We start from the raw sequence: 16,935 nt of genomic DNA on the forward strand, positions 1-16,935 counted from the left end.
CTCGAGGCAAGTGCGAAAATGTTTTTTAGCCCATTTCGGTTCTTTCTTTGGATCTGTACCCATTTCTTTTTTTTTTGTTTTTGTTTTTTTTTTTTTTTTGCTTTTTCCATTTTCAAGTGGGTTCGTGTGGTCATGACATGATCTCGAGCAGAATTTTGGGTGGGTCTCCTTGCTGTTCCGAGACATAATCTTTGGTGTGCAGTGCTTTGATTGGCTTTCCCCTGTTTACCACTTCGGATTCCTTTGGTGGATTGTGCTTCGGTGATTGATAAAGTTGGTTGCTTTATCGGTATCTGTTCCTCTCTTGTGTACCCCTTTGGATACTTTACAGTCGGGGTCTCGGTTTTTGGGTTTGCTCTGCTCTCAATAATTGAGGGTTTTACTGCACAAATTGCGATTGTTCGTAGACTTAGGGTTTAGTGAATTCTTTAATTTCACCGATCTCAAGGACATGCCTGTGTGAACTTTTTGTCTTTTAGCTTTGTTCCGTGCTTATTTCAGCTGGCAGACTGTTTCAGTAAGTGGGTTGAACTTGATTGTGGGTTGGTGCTTGGGTTTCGAGTTTCTGGGGTTTGGGGCCAGTTACAGGATAATTCTTCATTCACTGATTTTAAGTTTGATTGGTCTGTTTGCTTCTTTTGCCAGAGGAACAGTTCTAGCTTTCGGTCTCAGTTTTTTTTCTCCAAGTCGGCGTTGAAGTATTGGTTGATCAGGTAATCTTGTGCTTGTCCCATTAGAACCCATCGCAATCTGTCTCTGGTTTCTGCTTGGTTTTCTGGACTTTTGACTTCTTTGAGTTGAGTCCACTGGTGCAAGTGGTGCGTTATTTTTGAGTTCACATTAATTTCGTGCTTGGCCAGGTTTTGGTTAATCGGTCTAGGATGGATTCGCCACAGTCGGTTGTTTCAGCATTCAAGAGCTCTGTTGTTGAGGTTGAGAAACAGCAGCAGCCGGACTTCTTTGTCCTGAACTCTGGTTGTTTCTCCAAGGGCATCGATGCCAGCAGGACGGAAGCTGTTGGTGCTGCCTTGGAGAGGGAAGCTGTTGGTGCTGCCTTGGAGAGCTTCGTTGGCTCTCTCGAGGTTTTCGTACATCGGGCAAGGGACATCCATAACATCTGCATATACCACAAGCAAGATGTCTATGCTAAGCTTTGTTTGACCAGCGATCCTGAACTTGCTGTGTCTACCAAAACCATCAATGGTGGTGGGCAAAATCCAGTTTTCAACGATAATCTTCGGCTCAATGTACGAACATTGGAGTGTTCCCTCAAGTGTGAAATTTGGATGCTGAGCAGGGTGAAGAATTATCTGGAAGATCAGTTGCTGGGTTTTGCTCTGGTGCCATTGTCCGAAGTCATCCTCAAGAATGGGAAGTTGGATAAAGACTTCTCTCTCTCTTCAACTGATCTCTTTCATTCCCCTGCAGGGTTCGTTCATTTGTCACTCTCTTACAGTGGAGCTTCACCTGAAGTGATGGCTATTTCGGCTCCACCCACTGTTTTGGCCACTGAGGCATCTGTCCAAGAATCAGAAGTAGCTGAATCGGACCCATGTGAGCTTGATAAGATCGAGTTCCCAGACCCAAATATTGTCAATGAGAATCAAATGATGGTTTCCGAGTACTTTGGCATCCAATGTGATAGCTTGGATTCTCAGAACTCTGAGAGCTTGGTTTCTTCAGATGAGAATCAGCTGAGTTCCGAAATGGGGGTTCATGCAGTCGACAGCATCTCAACAGTCACAGTTCAGTCGGTCCTGCATCCAGTCCGTGATTCGCCCCCAAGCAGCGTCTCAACTAATGGGGTATCTTCTCCTTCAGTTCCTGCGAGCTCCCAGTCCTCAGATGCTCCGGTAGCTTCAAAGTATCCAAGTCAGGAAGAAGATTCAAAGCCTTCAAATGAGCAGCATGTTTCAACCCCAAAAGATCAGAGCGTGCACAGCGATGATCGTGACAGTGCTTCCTCCGGTGGTGCATCGAGCAACTCTTTAGCAAAACCTCTAATCGCAGTAAACATCGAGCCGGAGCAGAAAGTGAAGCAGCAGGATTTTGTGGACATGTACATGAAAAGCATGCAGCAGTTTACTGAGTCCCTGGCTAAGATGAAGCTTCCTATGGACATTGAGAGCGAGGAATCCAGCCCGGCAAGTTCGACTCCTGATCAGAAACTGCAGGAATCAAAGAGCAATGGTTCCCGCGTGTTCTATGGGAGTAGAGCCTTCTTCTGAGCTATTGTTCCAGTAAGCTGAGATGGAGTGACACAGGTGACAGACTTTAGAGTGAGGACTGATGCTGATAGTGAACTGTAATAACTCATGATTTAGTGTGGCGTTTCCCTTTGTATGTCGAGGTGATTTAGGATGGAGATCATGACATGTACTTTTAGCGACTACTTTGATGTTGTCAATGATGTCCATGTATAAGAATCATTTCTCGTTAACTTTCCTGTCTACTTCTACTAGCCGATTATCACCAAATCAGTCTCCCTTTTGACTTCATCTGAACAACGGGTGTGATCAAGTGACTTTGTTGCTTCTTCATCACACTGTGTAAAAGGGGATATCGTGTTGAAGGTATCATGATATCGTGTTGAAGGCATCATGATATTGTTCGAGTCTATCATCCACGATAAGTGGGCGGTTATATCTGTGGGACGTTCATCTCTCTTGCAATCGAACTGCAGTTGGCGGAGAAATTTCAGATCACTTAGTGTTTTAATGTTCTGCTTGATAGTCTTAAGCGAAAGCCTTTAGAAGTATGAATTGCACCAATGATAGTCTTAAGCGAAAGCCTTTAGAAGTATGAATTGCACCAATGCGTTAATCGATGAAAAGTTAATTGGGTTCTATTGCATAAATTACATAGACAAAGTACAATGATCTCTTTAGAGGCCTGTGCTTCATTAAATCGGTACTTCGATTATTTCATTTGCTCTGGTGTACATATGCCTCCGGCAGACCCACGCAATCTGCCCATCATCTCTGTATCGAATCCTCCACAGTCCAAACTTCTCTGCGATATCTTTCCCAGTTGCACAGCTGCGGTCCCTCAGGAAATCCACTACCCATTGTTGTGCTGCTCGTAGATCTTGTTGCATATCCCTCGAGCGGTCAGTGGTTCTGCTTCTGGATGTTGCAGCGGCTCCAACGGCCCCCGCGGCAACTACCCCTGCTGCTCCGCACATGAGGGAAGAATCGGCTAGATGAGCAACTTCCCTGCTCAAGTCGGGGATCATCTCTCCCATCCCGGCAGCTAGATGGGCTCCGATCTTAAGTGCAAACGTGATTAATTTCATGAATTTTGTCATGTAGGGAGCCAAGCATTGTACTGCCCTGTTATCAATATGCATCATTTCGCATCCCATCTGATCTTCAACCACATGCATTTCTCTGCGGTATTCACATAACATGTGTAGTCGAAGTGCCGTCATGCCTGATATTACATTGGTTACCAACCTCCTTGAGTAGTTCTCTGTTCTCACGAAATAGAACATGTTGGGCACTTTCCTTTCTTCGACTAGGACATTATAGTTGACAAGATAGTTTACTTTGTGGTGAAGCTGAAGGAGGAGTCTGTGCTCATAGTATCTGAGCCCTTGGATCTCCTGTTTCAGATCTCTGATTTCCTGCTCAATGATTTTCAGTCTCTGCAGAACTGCTTCAACTCCCTTGGCAATACCACCAAATGTCGGCTCAACTCTACAGTCCGGTTCCTCAGTTGTCGTCATGGAGCTTTCAGGTCCATCTGGGTTGTTTTCATTTGGAACTTGCAGTTCATTTGTAAGGTTGTACAGGTCGTGATACCTGCGGTGCAGCACCTCACGGAAGTCATCATCCGATAAGAGGTCCCGAGCAAAATCAAAGCCAGCGCCAAGCACAGGTCTTTCGGACTCTGAGACTGGACACCACGTGTGCTGATAATCATACATGCTCTCAGCAGGAACTGAGAGGAGCGCCTGCTTCAGTTGTTGCGAAGAGACAAACTGAGATTTCCGGTATCTAGGGGCTGTTAGACTTCTCACGCATTCTGGACGCATGATGTTTTCGGTCAAGTTGACACCATGGCAGAAGCTTTGGATAGCCGGAATAATGAGCTGCTGTATGAGTCGGAGTGTTTCTGTCAGATTCTTAGTGGAGCATGCCAGGACATCAATGTAGTATCCTAGTTGTCCTCCAAGTTCCACCCTGATATACATGCCATTGATGTTTATGATGATGAGGTACTTCTCGAGACTGTAAGTTGCTCCATGTTGGTTCTTCAGTGCCATAACTTTGTTGTGGAGGTGTACCTGAATTCACAAAAGCAGGGATTACTACGAGTCTGAAACCAGGAAATAGTTTTGTACTCTTAGTAGTAATTTCTCCTTTTTCCTTTTTGGCTGGCATGGCATTCTTATTAACACGGTAAATGTTGATTAGTATTTGTGAATATACGACTGATTTAGTTTGTGGGAAGTTATGGACTTTGAGTAGGGTGTGAGCCAATCAAGCATATTTGGGCCTAGTCAGTTCGATTCATCTCTTCCATGTTGATGAGGACCATGGGTGCTTAAGATCTATATAGTAGTAATTAGGTTCTAACCACAACCTACAGTAGTAACGATTTGCTTATCAGGTAACATCATCCTCCAAAAACTGTGGTGAAACCTAACTGATGATTCCCCTGAGAATGGGGAGGAAGAGAAGATCAAAGATAAAGTTACCTGTAAACGGGGGAAGAAGCCTGGCGTAAGAAACATGTGACTTGAATCATCACACTCGAGATGCCGTCCTGCATAAAGGCAGTCGGGTGTGCTAAATGGCCACCTCTGCGGCCTTCCTCTGCCTTCTTCAAGGATTGACGGGATAAGCAGCAGAGAATTTGGATCCGATGGGTCTTGTTCATAACATAGCTCTAATTTCAGCATCATCCCTATAAGGTCACTCGCGTCCAAGTTCTCAAATACTTTTGAACCCATTCCAGGAATGGGGCTCTGTAGGCTTCCTCTGAGAATCTTCTCCAGTTCTTTTCTGCCAATAAAACCGTTACTGTCTGATGACCCGTGCCTTCTGACTTCTAATCTCACCAGTTGGCCAAGCACTTCACTGCAAAACCACTCACAGTCTAAGATCAGGAATCCCAAATCATTAAAGTAGATGACTTCGCCTATATCGTGAAGGCATGAAGCCACAGTATGCCTCCTGATCTCCACCTTCTCTTTGTTATCGTGCCTTGAACGAACTCTTAAACATGGAACCTTAATTTGACACAGCTCACTGAACTCCTTCCACTTCATAGCGGGTCTTCCGTAGTGTTCTGCTCTCCAGTCCGACAGAATTTGCACCAAGTCATTGCAGAGCTGGTAAACCCTAGGGACTCTTTGGAGGATTGTCTTACTAGTCCTTCGAAGGTGATGGGTCAGGTTACTAACAGATGCAGTGGATCTTGCGTCGACTGTGAATACTGTAGGGTAAAAGTCTACATACCCCTGGAACTTATCTCTTACCCTCTGAATTGAGTTCCCTATTAGCTGCACATTTTCAGATGCTTGATTGATTTTGTCATAATGTGTGAGAACTACTGTGACATAGGGCAGCATGCACTGCTGTGCTGCTCTGACGGAATTGGAGACTATGAACCTGAGCCAGTATTGGATGTCTTCCTCCACCTCTGCTGGCGTCTTTGGTTCTCTGTTGTTCGGTTTTCTGAACAAACTCAAGATAATTAGGAAGAATGATGCACTTCCCTGCCCTGGAAACATGAGGTCATGGAGGGAATAGAACTCATGCTGACCCGCAAGGTTCCATATTGAAATCTTTGTCTCTTCATCCTTGAAAGTCTTTATCTTCATTCTAGTTGGTTTGACCGCTTGCTCAACTGGATTTACTAGAGTCTTGACCTGATCAATGTAGGGAAGCCGCGAGGAAGAGAAATTTTGTGATACGGAATGACACAGTGTGGTTTTACCTGCCAAATTATTTAATAGGGGGACTTTCCATTACTGAGCATTCAAGGAATACAGATCATGCTATTAAATTAAAAAAAAAGAAAAGAAATTAAGCTCTCACGACTTCAATGATTCAAGTCCAAATTGGATTTGGAACATTACCTGCATCTTCCTGCCCACACAGGAAGACTCTACATGTCTTGGGCATCACAAGCGGCATGTCTTTCATCAAGTCGATTTCCGGTTCAGTCCTCTCGCTTTGGCCCAGTCTTTGGTTTATCCCATTTGTCTTCCCTGAGTTGTGCAGCGGAGTTCCGACTAGATCGATACTCTCGATCCATGGATTGATTTGCAAGGTTTCCATTATTGCCTGCAACACCGGCTCCCCCTTTACCCCCTTGCAACCTTTCAATGACAAGTATCTTAATGTAGCATTTCTTTCTAAGCTCTTGAAGATTTTGATGAAGTCTTCTGGTCTCAAACTCTCGTCGTCATATATACCGAGATGTGTCAAACTTTCGTTGGTTGTTAGCATCTGCAAAATGGCTGCCAATCCATCTCTTCCGATTTTGGTTCTTTCACCTCCAAAAGCCACGGACTTTAAGGTTATGTTAGCCTGTATCTGAAGAGCAGAGAACCTACTCAATGGACAAAGTAAATGTTCGACAGCAACACCACCAAACCAATTCCCGTCGAGATACAAGCTTTGCAATCTCTGGTTTTTGAAGAGTCCAGCTGCGACATAAACAACTCCTTTGTCCTTAAGGCAAGTTTTTGACAGGTTCACCTCTTGAAGAGTCTGGTTCCGTTCCAGGACCCACCGGAACTCTTTCGCCCACTGTGATTTCAGTCGGACCCCAGTCAGGTCAAGTGCTTTTACCGTGAGATTCATACCTAGAGCACATGCAACCCTGCAAGTTCCCGAGAGATCGAGCCGATATATCCGCAACGTGCTGTTCTCAGGCGCAAACTCCACCACCTTGGAACTCCTTTCTTTTTTTTCTCCACTCCAAATATGAACTTCCATGATCCTATTTCTTGCCAATACTGCTGAAATTAGTGGTGTCGCTGTTATGGAGTTCGAGTCGAAAATCCTCAGCAGCTTTAGCGTGGAGTTCACTTCGATCATCTTCGAGAGTTCCTCTGCACCTTTTGGGCCGATCGAGTCTTCCCATATTTGCAACTCCTCCAAACTGTCATTGTACTTGAGAGCGGACGCTAGCAGCCCCGCTCCTGCGGCCCCGAGAGCGGATTCGCAGAAAGTCATTTCTCTGATCACTTTATTACTCTTCAGAAATTCGGACAACTGTGCCAAACAATCCGCACTGAATCTGTTCCTCCGGAACACAACTTCCTTGATGCTCGAGCTATGCTCGAACAGCCCTCCCAAGGTTTTTACTAGTTGCAGTTCCCAACTGACACCGTGGAACTCGAGGTTTCTCAAGGATGAGTGAGCATTCTTGGATGTTCCTATTGCTGTAAGGAGGTGGGAGAAGTACTGGAGGTTGTCTTTACTGATGTTCACATTCAAGGAACTTTCCGTTTCCTGAAAATAACCAGACTTGGGTTGTGAGAGGTCGAAGGAAATGTTATGCAAAACGAGACTTTCAGATCCGATTGCATGTACAACACATTGCAGATCTCCGAGTCTCTCCTCTGACGCCATTGCCATGCGCACTGTAGGAATCGCTTGCTTGCTCAAGAAATCACCCTATGGTTTCAACAGCCAAGCACTTTGAAGGACTTGCGAATTCATGAGGTTGATGGCTAGGTACTCTTTAGTGTGGATTCTGCTTTTCTTTCTGGTTTTGTCCAAGAACCAGAAAGGGTTCACTGAGCTTCTTCCTATGCATTCTTGCTTCACTTGTGCTTTATCTCTTACTTCTCTTTGAAGTTATTCTATTGTGCAACTGCTGTCGCAAATTGAAAGGATTCTTTAAATTCTACTTCTTCTCAACCTACACAGTCTCTTGGTTTTGGCTCATTTATGTCCTTTAGATCTTGTAATTGATTCTGGTCATCTATTGAAATTTCTGAACCAGATATTTAGTGGGCGACTTGCTGATTCAAGCAATGTGGGGTTGTTCTGTTCTTAGCTGTGCTGCTGTACAAAGTGAGCACTGTGGTTGGCTCATGTTGGCATGATGAACTAAAATCTGGACACGCTACTGAAAAATTTTCACCTTTTTTGACCTTTTTGGCCCGTTTACACAAACTTCACCCCTTTTACCTGTCCTACTTTTCATATGGGCCAAAGCAGAAGGAAATCCTATAAAGCAGTGCATCTCTGGTGGACAACAATGATGCTAATTCTCACTAACTCTCTCTCTCTCTCTAGAAAGATCTATCTTTACAGCAGAAAAACAAATCTTGAATGGTAGTGTGGACTTTTATGCTCCCAAGCCGCAAGCAACTGGCCCATGTGACAGTTCTTGGTTAGACCCTTATTTCGTGATGGTCCGGGCTAATCCCACCCCTTGCTTTACAGGTCCTACGCCATCAAACGGCCGAGATCAGGCGGTCCGCGATGGGCCAAGTCCATCCAAAAAGATTTCCCGGGTGCCGGAGCCCGTTCCAGATGTTACCGCAATCTATGGTTTTTAATTTGCCTTTTCTTTTGCCTTTTCTGTTTCCTGCAATTTTTTAACAGAGAAAAAGAGAAGGTAAACGGTACATCTCATGTGAGAACTTCAATTGTTAACAAATAGATGGGTGAGCTGATTTTGGGAAGCTGTAGTGACCTGCTTTGTTTCTTTTAAAGTCTTGGAGACAAAGGAGACAATCATTCTTACCGTCCTATTTCTTTATAATTTATCTTAGTAGCTGGCAGGCACCGAGAGAAGCCGAGTCAGTCAGAATTTACGCCGAAGATTTAGATTCTCAGCGAGCTTTTTTGGCCGAAGTGCAGTTTTCAATGTTTCCATGATACCCTTTCCTTCTTTAGAAACACAAGCTAACTTTCAACAGTCAAAAAAACAGGAGAACCATTAAGAAATTGTGGCATCTATCTCCTACCAATGACGAAGGTTAAAAACCTAGTCGTGGATATCAGTTAATAAGCCCTTGCCTGATGCCATGCCATTGTCATCAGATTGCCCATAAATCAGTCATGACCGATTGCCCAGACAGGAAGCAGGTTATGTGTGACCCATTCAAGCTGTAGTTTAGTCTTTCAATCAGATCGTATTCATGTCAGGTCTTATCAGGTTGGTACCCATTTGTTAGCAAGGCGGAATTCTTAATGCGACTGATGGTGGTCCGTGACTTGATTGAAACGCAGATTCATACCGGCCTAATTAAAACAAACTTGAATTTAGTGAGAGGAGTGAAATTAACGATGAGTTCCCCGCCTAAAAAAAGGGCAATGTTACTTTTGATGGATAGATAATTACCCATCTTTCTCTAGGAAAATAACAGGTTTTTTTTTTGGGTCTGAAGGAAAATAACAGGTTGAGAGAGAGAGAGAGAGAGAGAGAGAGAGAGAGAGAGAGAGAGAGAGAGAGGACAATCTAAATGGATGTATGAGTGAATGTTGACAATGAAACATGAAAACGAGAGGAAACTGGAATCTTATGCATACCTAGAAAGAAACTTGCAAGGGTGACCGAACCATATCCTATCCTTGGCAAGAATGGTAATGGATAAGTGATCGAAAACCCGAAATCCATTGGCCGACCATGACCCACGACTAACTCTTGTCTTCCCGATTTGCTATCTCGGCCCCTAATATGGCAAAACCGTACCTATTGAATACAGGATGATTTTGAAAGAAAAAAGACCAACGTTGCGCTTATGCATGGTGTTTTGTTAAATGTATGCTGCATATTACGGACAAATGCAAATGGTGGTAGTACCTAACTCGAAGGCCTCACAAACCATAGAACAAGCAGACTATAATAGCAGTAGGAAATTTCATACAGAGCGTTGCAACAATTATCAACGAGCGAAAAAAAAAAAAATCGCAACCAAGGGAAATTGGAATTAGCAGTATTCAGTAAGATGGTAAGAAGAGCTAAAACTGAAACACGACAAGCCTAAGAGAAGAGTATGGTAATTGGAAAACCAATCTAAGTGTACTTTTTTTCATTAATGGACAGTTTGATAACCGAATTGAGTATCGAGTAGCTTATTTAATGGGGATTTTAGGGGCACCCCTCATTGGTCCACACTAGAAAATCAAACCAGACCTCACATACAATCTATCACAGGGAAAACAAATTAGAGCAGGCAATTAGCAGCTAATTGCCTGGGATCACAGTAATATTGCCAAAAAAAGAAAGCAAAACAAAGATCCAACATGGTATTTTTATCCTCTATAACAGGTTTGTCTCCCAAGAGATGCACCGATTTTTAATCCGAACCAATCTTCTTGAGTATAAGTTCTGCAATTTGATTTAACTTCAATGAGTTGCTGTTGAAGGGATTTGAGGTCTAATGTAGGGGCAAAAATCAGTTATTAGACCTCCAAAAAAATCCCTTATAATACTCTCTCTGGACATATAAGCTTGATATTTTGTACTCCCCTCGACTATAAGTTCGACATCCTTGTAAGCTGAGATATGAACATACTGGAGGATGAAATGCAACCTTTGACCTTATCTTCGCCTAAGACTACCCTGTGAATTTGCAAAAAAAGAGTCTCCTAAGCAGCAATTCCTGAGGCATGAATTAAAACAAGATAAGCTTTTGTCAAGAAATTAAACAATCTGATTACGTTATAAAAGTATGCAGATACATAGAAGGTTCATAACGAAACCGATAAAAAAAAGGTTCAGAGAGAAAGAAAAATAATATCAAGCGCATTTTATTTGATGTTTTAAAGACGATATGTTTCTGCATATAGTGGTTAGAAATGGCGTTCAAATAGTGGCTCTATCTCTTCAAAATCAATTTACAGGTATGGAGAAATGCAAGAATGAAAATTTGAAAAAGGACCAGTAGAAAGGATCTTAGTCCACAAATTTGTAGGACTTTTTAGTTAGTTACCTTAGCAGATGTTCCAGATTATTACTGTGATTTTATATGAAAACACGGTCAGGCCACTCTTCAATTGTACACTTGCCAGTCATGCAAAACGATCTCGTGGGGTTAGAGAAGAGGGGATAGTTCTAAGAAGAAAGCGCTAGTGTTAGCAGCAAATTAAATCCAATCCAGGGCATGTATAATAGGAGAGCCTACGTATCGCAAAAAGAAGAGATCCCAATATGAGCTACTGTGATGAGACTTACTTTATCTTGTAGCATGTGCTCAATCTGAACTGCTTTTGGAATTACAAAGCATGGAAAACACAAATCAAGTCCAGCAATTAAGATATCTTGATGAACGTTGTCGTATTTGGATCATTGAAACATAGGACTCATCATGTTACTAGAAAACCCAAAGAAAGGTAAACTAACAAGGAAGCATGCAATTCACCGACACCTAATAGGCTACAAGTTTATAATGTGATAATGGAAGCTGGCTTTTCTGCCAAGAAGCTTTAGCATTACTTTAGTCTGAACCCTAAAATTTGCTTTTGCGAAATTCTTCTTCATTAGCGGATATGAACTCTGGCGAGTGATTCCAGAAACCAATGAAGGGTCACGGTGTGAGTTCAAAAACTGTTACTCTGTGATATAAGCTACTGCCTAGAAGGAACATGAAAGGTAATCTCAAATGCAGCATGTCCCAGTTGCACATCAGGTTGATTCTCCCATAAACAAACGGGCATTAACTCCTGATAACAAGTAAACCCCGTCCAACGTTAAACCAAAATTCACTTACTTCATGTTGGTAATGCATAGTCTGAGTTCTAGTACTTCATACTGGTAAGCTGACCAAAAAAATATTATCCAGAGAAAACTGTACCTCTATTCGGCTGTCTACTAGTGTTGCTGTAACTTCCATAACCTTCCGAACCTTTAGCTGTAACATCTGAAGCCAGATTGGTAATACCAAAACCAAAGGACCCAGAACCATCTAGCTCAGGATTGGCAGATCTCCAAGTTGAGCCGCTATAATACATGTCTCTATAGCTCTCCTCGAAACTGCCAGTCGAGGCAGCGAATGATGACGCTGAGGCCCTACTGTTGCCGTTGCTTCTTACGTTTTCTTCTCCTTCCAGTCCATAACTGTCATTTCCATTCCCATGACTGAAATTCCGGCCTTGAGCTGAAAAACAAGAGGGGTCCCAGTCGGCTCCTGCCTGCCCAAATGAAACTCCATAGCTTCCGCTTCCACGGCCCAAGGGAGTACCCAAATTTATTGGATTAAATGCACTATTTAGGCCGCTATTTCCCCATACAGCACGACTTCTGGGACTTAAAACAGAACCACTTATTTGACCATCTGTGTTATTGCCTAGGGGATTATCAAACCTGCTTACATTGCCAATGTAGTATGGCCTAAATGTCCGCCCATATCCAGAGCCATTGCCAAGGTTGGAACCACTGCCTAAATTCGGGTTTAAAACAGGGTCCAGATTCATGTTGATTCCATGACCTGAAGCACCAAATGGAGGAAACCCTCCTCGAGCTGTGACAATAGGATTGAACCTATTCAAAGAATACCCTTGAGCATAGCCATTGAGTAGGTCATTGACCCTGTTCACGCCATAGTTATATCCCATGAGAGGGCTCCGGGTGGGCCCCGGAGAGAGCTCTTTGGGAACTGCCCTCTTGACCTCAACCATTTTCCCATTTAAATCGTGGAAGGTGCGGTACAGAACCCGGTCCACTGCATCCTCTGAATCATAAGTGATGAAACCAAAACCTCTGGGTCTTTGGGTATTGTGGTCGTACATGACTACAACATCAATAATATTACCGAACTGATCAAAGTACTTCTTGAAGTCGCTCTCTGTGATTGTAGATGGTAAACCACCTACAAAGATTTTTTTGGTACGTCCAGGACTTGGAGATCCATTCATGCTGGCTGAACTCCTATTAAGAAGTTGCTGATCCTCCCTAGGAACAGCTTTCTTTGCTTCAACCTGAGATCAAGAATTTAAAAGGCAAACTACTTGTCAGAATTTGAATTTTCTTTGCACTGCAAACTTGGACTGAACAGACAATTGTGTAAAATTTGGTCTGAACACTGCATATGGAAGAAGAAAAGATGCATGCCCTCTAAATTCGAAGACCTGATCTAAGAATTTCAAGTGCATAGGAGCCTGATTAGCAGAATTTTGATCCTATTCCACAATGCACATAGACTCAAGTGCTATAATCAACTTACCGAGCGACCGTCAATCAAGTGCTTATCCCTGGTCACCCTTTCAGCAACAGCGGGATCCGCAAAGACGACGAAACCGAATCCGCGAGCTCGGCCGGTTGCACGATCTCTCATGATCATAGCCTCCACCACCTCACCGTAACTCCCGAAGTATTCTTTAAGGCGTTCTTCATCCGTGTCCCATGAAATCCCTCCAATGAAGAGCTTCCCAAGATCTGACTCCATCTTTTCTAATGATCAAGCATTGCATACCACCTCATCAATCGACAATATCACTCGCAAAATGGGATAATTCAACAAGAGAACGTCCATCCTCAACCCTTTAGCCCACTGAATTCCATAATTCAGTGCGATGAGCTAGACATCACGTGTACGTCATATCTATTGACAAAATTAGACCGGCAGATTCAAATGCAGAAAATGGCAATCAAACAAGCACTCACCTGATAAATTCTGAAAGTTTTCAGACAGAATCAGATTGGTTGCTCCAGTTGGGGGTGGGCAGCGGATGGACGGACCTTGAATTCAGTGCTGGGGCATCAGATCTTCATCCACAAAGACAAGACAATAGAAGATTCCTCCTAAAACCAAAGATGTGAAATTTAGAGATGGAATTCGGATGGATCAGAAACCCAGCAAAGCTCAAGAGAGACAGGCTTTATATGAACATGAGGATTGAGTGGGCAAGAAGACAAATGAGTGAATTTACCATTGTGTGTGGACCCAGATGACCAATTGGGCAAGAAACTAAGATCTAAACAAGATAACACCCAGTAATGAAAACAGAGGAAGAGCTCATTTTCTCTTTCTATCCCTCTCTCTCTCTCTCTCTCTCTCTCTCTCTCTCTCTCTGTGATGATGTTCCTTTTATCTTTCTTGGTTATTCCACTCTCTCCTCCTCTGAATATAAAAATGCAATTTTTTGGTTTCGCACAGAGAGAGAGAGAGAAAGAGCGAGAGAGAGAGAGACAGAGAGAGCTGGCAATCTTCTGGCGCAAGAACATTCGGAGGATTCTTGAGAGAGATGAGAAATGGCTGACGATGTTTTACGTTTATTGCTTATTTTAACATAAAAACACTGTCATTCTTCTTTAAAAATAATAAAATAAAATAAAATAAAATAAATCAAACGACTGAGAAATACAAGGCGAAATAAATTGGATGATGGGATAAAATTAGACAGATGAGGCAATTTCTCCCCGAAATTTGGATTCTACGAAAATCACCGTATCTGTCTATCCTAGTATCAATCTATCCCACATGAAGATTAGTGCATGAACCTTATTGAAAAGGACACATGCGCTGCTACCTGCTTTTCGTTCAGCTAACTTTTATCCAAGGTGGTGCACTGTTCTGGGCTTAACATCTCCTTTTCTTGATTTGTCTGACAATAAACAACTTGAAGAATTATTGTCTGAAATTTTTTTTTGAAATGAGAAGAACTGTAAGGGTCCATTCTAGTGGCGAGCACGTAAAACACCAGCAGCACAATGATGTTTGCTTTTTCGGTGGCGAACCTGAAAGGAGCAAACAGCAAGCTCTGTCCTCAATGGTACAGCTCAAGATAGGCGATCCACTTCATAGTTTTAGATTCGTGTCTTGACACTCCCGATACGTGATTCTTGCGACGAAAGAATGGTTCAAGATTTGCTGCTCCCTGAATTCCGAACTTATGCATGACAAAAACCCGTTTTTAGTGTAGTGTCAAATATCCCCAATTGTTACGTCATGGATTGATAATTTCGATAAGATACCGATACTTACATTACCGGATAATAAAAGGGTTATTCCCACTTTGTAGAGACTTTTAAACTGACCGTATAGAATTATGACCGACCACCGTCTTAGAACGATGATCGACAATTAATGAGGTGCAATAATAGAACTTGTACCGAATCTCAAATCCATAGCAGATGCTTCGTTATCACAATAATTGATGCCGGATTATTGGAACTCTAGAAGGATTAGCTGTTACGTGGGCAAGAATGAAGAAAAGTATCAACCAACCAAAACATGAATTAATAAGTATTTTGACAATAGTTTTTTTTGCTAACATTTGATCTTAGTTATTCAAAATGGGTTGGTAATTAGTCATCGTGGATGAGTTGCAACAGCTACATTGTTGCCAATAGACGGCTACCAGAACCAAACTTCGCACAAGAGTGAAAGTTGACAACTGTGGCATCTAATTAATTTAAGTTTTGTAGCCATGGCCTACGTCTCTAGGACAAATAATTGTTGGAGGACACCGCTAATCTCATATCGTCTAAAACATGGGCCACTTGCAAACCTTGAGAGAAGCCAAAGTTCCAACTTATAAAGCATTGTAAATTTCTTCATCAACGTGGGGGATGGGAAGGGAACGGCAAAATTGGTATTTTGCCAACTCAAATTTTCTTTCGTTTTTCGCTTTTGGCCAACTCAGTTGGCTGCAAGAGAACAAACAATCTTGATTTATTTAGGGCTATTTGGCCTTGCTTTCTCCAACAATGAATTGTTAAATCTTCTTTGCGAAAATTGACTAGGCATGGCTTGGATCTAGGTCGTCTGAGCTACTTATGAGGTGTCTTTTCACATATTATATTAGGAGGAGGACATGCGGATGTGGATGTGAGAAAAGAAACATGACACCCTTGTCGTTAAATTTTCATATAAGGATCCTTTTTGTAGAAAAAGAAAAGAAAACGAAAAGAAAACCTCTTTATATAGCAATTAATATCACGAAAAATTTTAAACTGGTACATTTGTGATAAATTTATCCAAATTAATTTTTTGACCACAAAAAATTTCAAATTGGTACACCCGTGACAAATTTACCCACTACAATACCTATTAAATTTTATTGTCAAATTGTCGAGTTGGATGACACGTAATAGTTGACGAGTGTACTAATTTGGGATTTTACCCCTCCGTTTGTCACATGTTTACTAATTTGTGACTTTTCGTGATATTAATCGAATTTAACATAGGGTAAATTTGTTACAAGTATGCTGGTTTGGGGTTTTTGGTGGTCAAAAAATTAGTTCGGGTTAATTCTGTCATAGGTGTACCAGTTTGGAGTTTTTTGTGGTATTAACCCTTATACAGAGTAGAACATTAGCAAATATTAACTAAAAAAGACAGCAATTTGATACCAAAGAGCAGATCAAGAAAATTAAGATGATGAATTTTGGTTATTTGAATCCTCAAAGAGGTGGATCGTCGCCTTTGCCATTATGGGAAAATCGTTAGCTGTTCACTTTCGTTTCAGATGCAAGTAAAAAAGCCAATTCATATGAAAGAAAGAATTGGCCAGTGATGCTGATATGTTAATAGAGAAACTTGTAATTGAAATTTCTTTTTCCTGCATCAACATCTAGGACGATTCCCAGATGTTGACACCCCAAGATTGGCGGATTATTAATTGACTAAAAGACTTTACAAACTAGAAAAGCTGAGAGTTCCAATGGAATTGGTTTGGCAGTAAAGCATCCGATGAGCCAGATTAAGAAACCTTACCTCATCTCTCCATAGTTGGTCAGACTTCTATTGCAAGTCAACTGGGTCTTGCAACATTATTGCTTTCTTTCCCAGGGTTTTAAGATCTGAGAAATCACATCTTTGGTGGTTGGCCCAATAGATATTCCTCATCTCCTTGAGTTGACAATGAGATTTCTTCAAGAAACCATATTGAAATCCCTTCTCTCTTTTCTTTATGAGTGTTAAAAACAGAGAAACTGCAACTCAGTTTCTGTTCTTGCCCCTACTCAGCAGGGGTGGAGCATGTGTATTTGATAAATTACGCCAAGCATCAAGCA

The 16,935-nt window shown here is 42.2% G+C and overlaps 3 protein-coding genes across 8 annotated transcripts; 1 reads left to right on the top strand and 2 right to left on the bottom strand.

The window, feature by feature from the left end:
- Positions 1-117: 117 nt before the first annotated feature.
- LOC115674984 (uncharacterized) lies at positions 118-2,440 on the top strand. The gene has a single exon (XM_056316888.1). The coding sequence runs from the start codon at positions 882-884 to the stop codon at positions 2,226-2,228; it is 1,347 nt and encodes a 448-aa protein (XP_056172863.1). The 5' UTR covers positions 118-881; the 3' UTR covers positions 2,229-2,440.
- A 339-nt stretch (positions 2,441-2,779) lies between these two features.
- LOC115674981 (protein TORNADO 1) lies at positions 2,780-8,546 on the bottom strand. The gene is made up of 3 exons (XM_030597527.2): positions 6,089-8,546; positions 4,703-5,946; positions 2,780-4,288 (listed from the first exon to the last, which is right to left on the bottom strand). The coding sequence occupies exons 1-3, from the start codon at positions 7,596-7,598 to the stop codon at positions 2,903-2,905; spliced, it is 4,140 nt and encodes a 1,379-aa protein (XP_030453387.1). The 5' UTR covers positions 7,599-8,546; the 3' UTR covers positions 2,780-2,902.
- A 1,434-nt stretch (positions 8,547-9,980) lies between these two features.
- On the bottom strand, positions 9,981-14,161 carry LOC115675001 (heterogeneous nuclear ribonucleoprotein 1-like). 6 transcript variants are annotated; one of them, XR_008817827.1, is made up of 6 exons: positions 13,848-14,161; positions 13,582-13,719; positions 13,142-13,363; positions 11,774-12,896; positions 10,913-11,034; positions 9,981-10,582 (listed from the first exon to the last, which is right to left on the bottom strand). XR_008817827.1 is itself a non-coding variant. In XM_030597567.2 (5 exons), the coding sequence occupies exons 3-5, from the start codon at positions 13,361-13,363 to the stop codon at positions 10,538-10,540; spliced, it is 1,350 nt and encodes a 449-aa protein (XP_030453427.1). In that variant the 5' UTR covers positions 13,364-13,368; positions 13,582-13,719; positions 13,848-14,160; the 3' UTR covers positions 9,981-10,537. The 6 variants fall into 6 exon arrangements, 2 of the variants coding, with proteins under 2 accessions (XP_030453427.1, XP_030453424.1); XR_008817828.1 differs by having other exon boundaries at positions 13,142-13,368; positions 13,582-13,716; positions 13,848-14,160; XR_008817826.1 differs by having other exon boundaries at positions 9,981-10,542; positions 13,142-13,368; positions 13,848-14,160.
- Positions 14,162-16,935: the final 2,774 nt, after the last annotated feature.

Source organism: Syzygium oleosum, unplaced genomic scaffold (assembly GCF_021117445.2).
Source record: "Syzygium oleosum isolate NSW1041296 unplaced genomic scaffold, Sole_v2.1 Sole_v2.13, whole genome shotgun sequence".
NCBI classification, from domain to species: domain Eukaryota; kingdom Viridiplantae; phylum Streptophyta; class Magnoliopsida; order Myrtales; family Myrtaceae; genus Syzygium; species Syzygium oleosum.

What these genes read in the sequence shown, in the direction of transcription:
- LOC115675001 (XM_030597564.2), bottom strand. Translation starts at nt 13,363, where the DNA reads ATGGAGTCAGATCTTGGGAAGCTCTTCATTGGAGGGATTTCATGGGAC. An exon ending in ACTTGATTGACGGTCGCTCG is followed by an intron (nt 12,897 to 13,141) that starts GTAAGTTGATTA and finishes TCTTGATCTCAG; the next exon opens with GTTGAAGCAAAGAAAGCTGT.
- LOC115674981 (XM_030597527.2), bottom strand. Translation starts at nt 7,598, where the DNA reads ATGGCAATGGCGTCAGAGGAGAGACTCGGAGATCTGCAATGTGTTGTA. An exon ending in GTGTGGGCAGGAAGATGCAG is followed by an intron (nt 5,947 to 6,088) that starts GTAATGTTCCAA and finishes ATAATTTGGCAG; the next exon opens with GTAAAACCACACTGTGTCAT. An exon ending in GCTTCTTCCCCCGTTTACAG is followed by an intron (nt 4,289 to 4,702) that starts GTAACTTTATCT and finishes TTGTGAATTCAG; the next exon opens with GTACACCTCCACAACAAAGT.
- LOC115674984 (XM_056316888.1), top strand. Translation starts at nt 882, where the DNA reads ATGGATTCGCCACAGTCGGTTGTTTCAGCATTCAAGAGCTCTGTTGTT.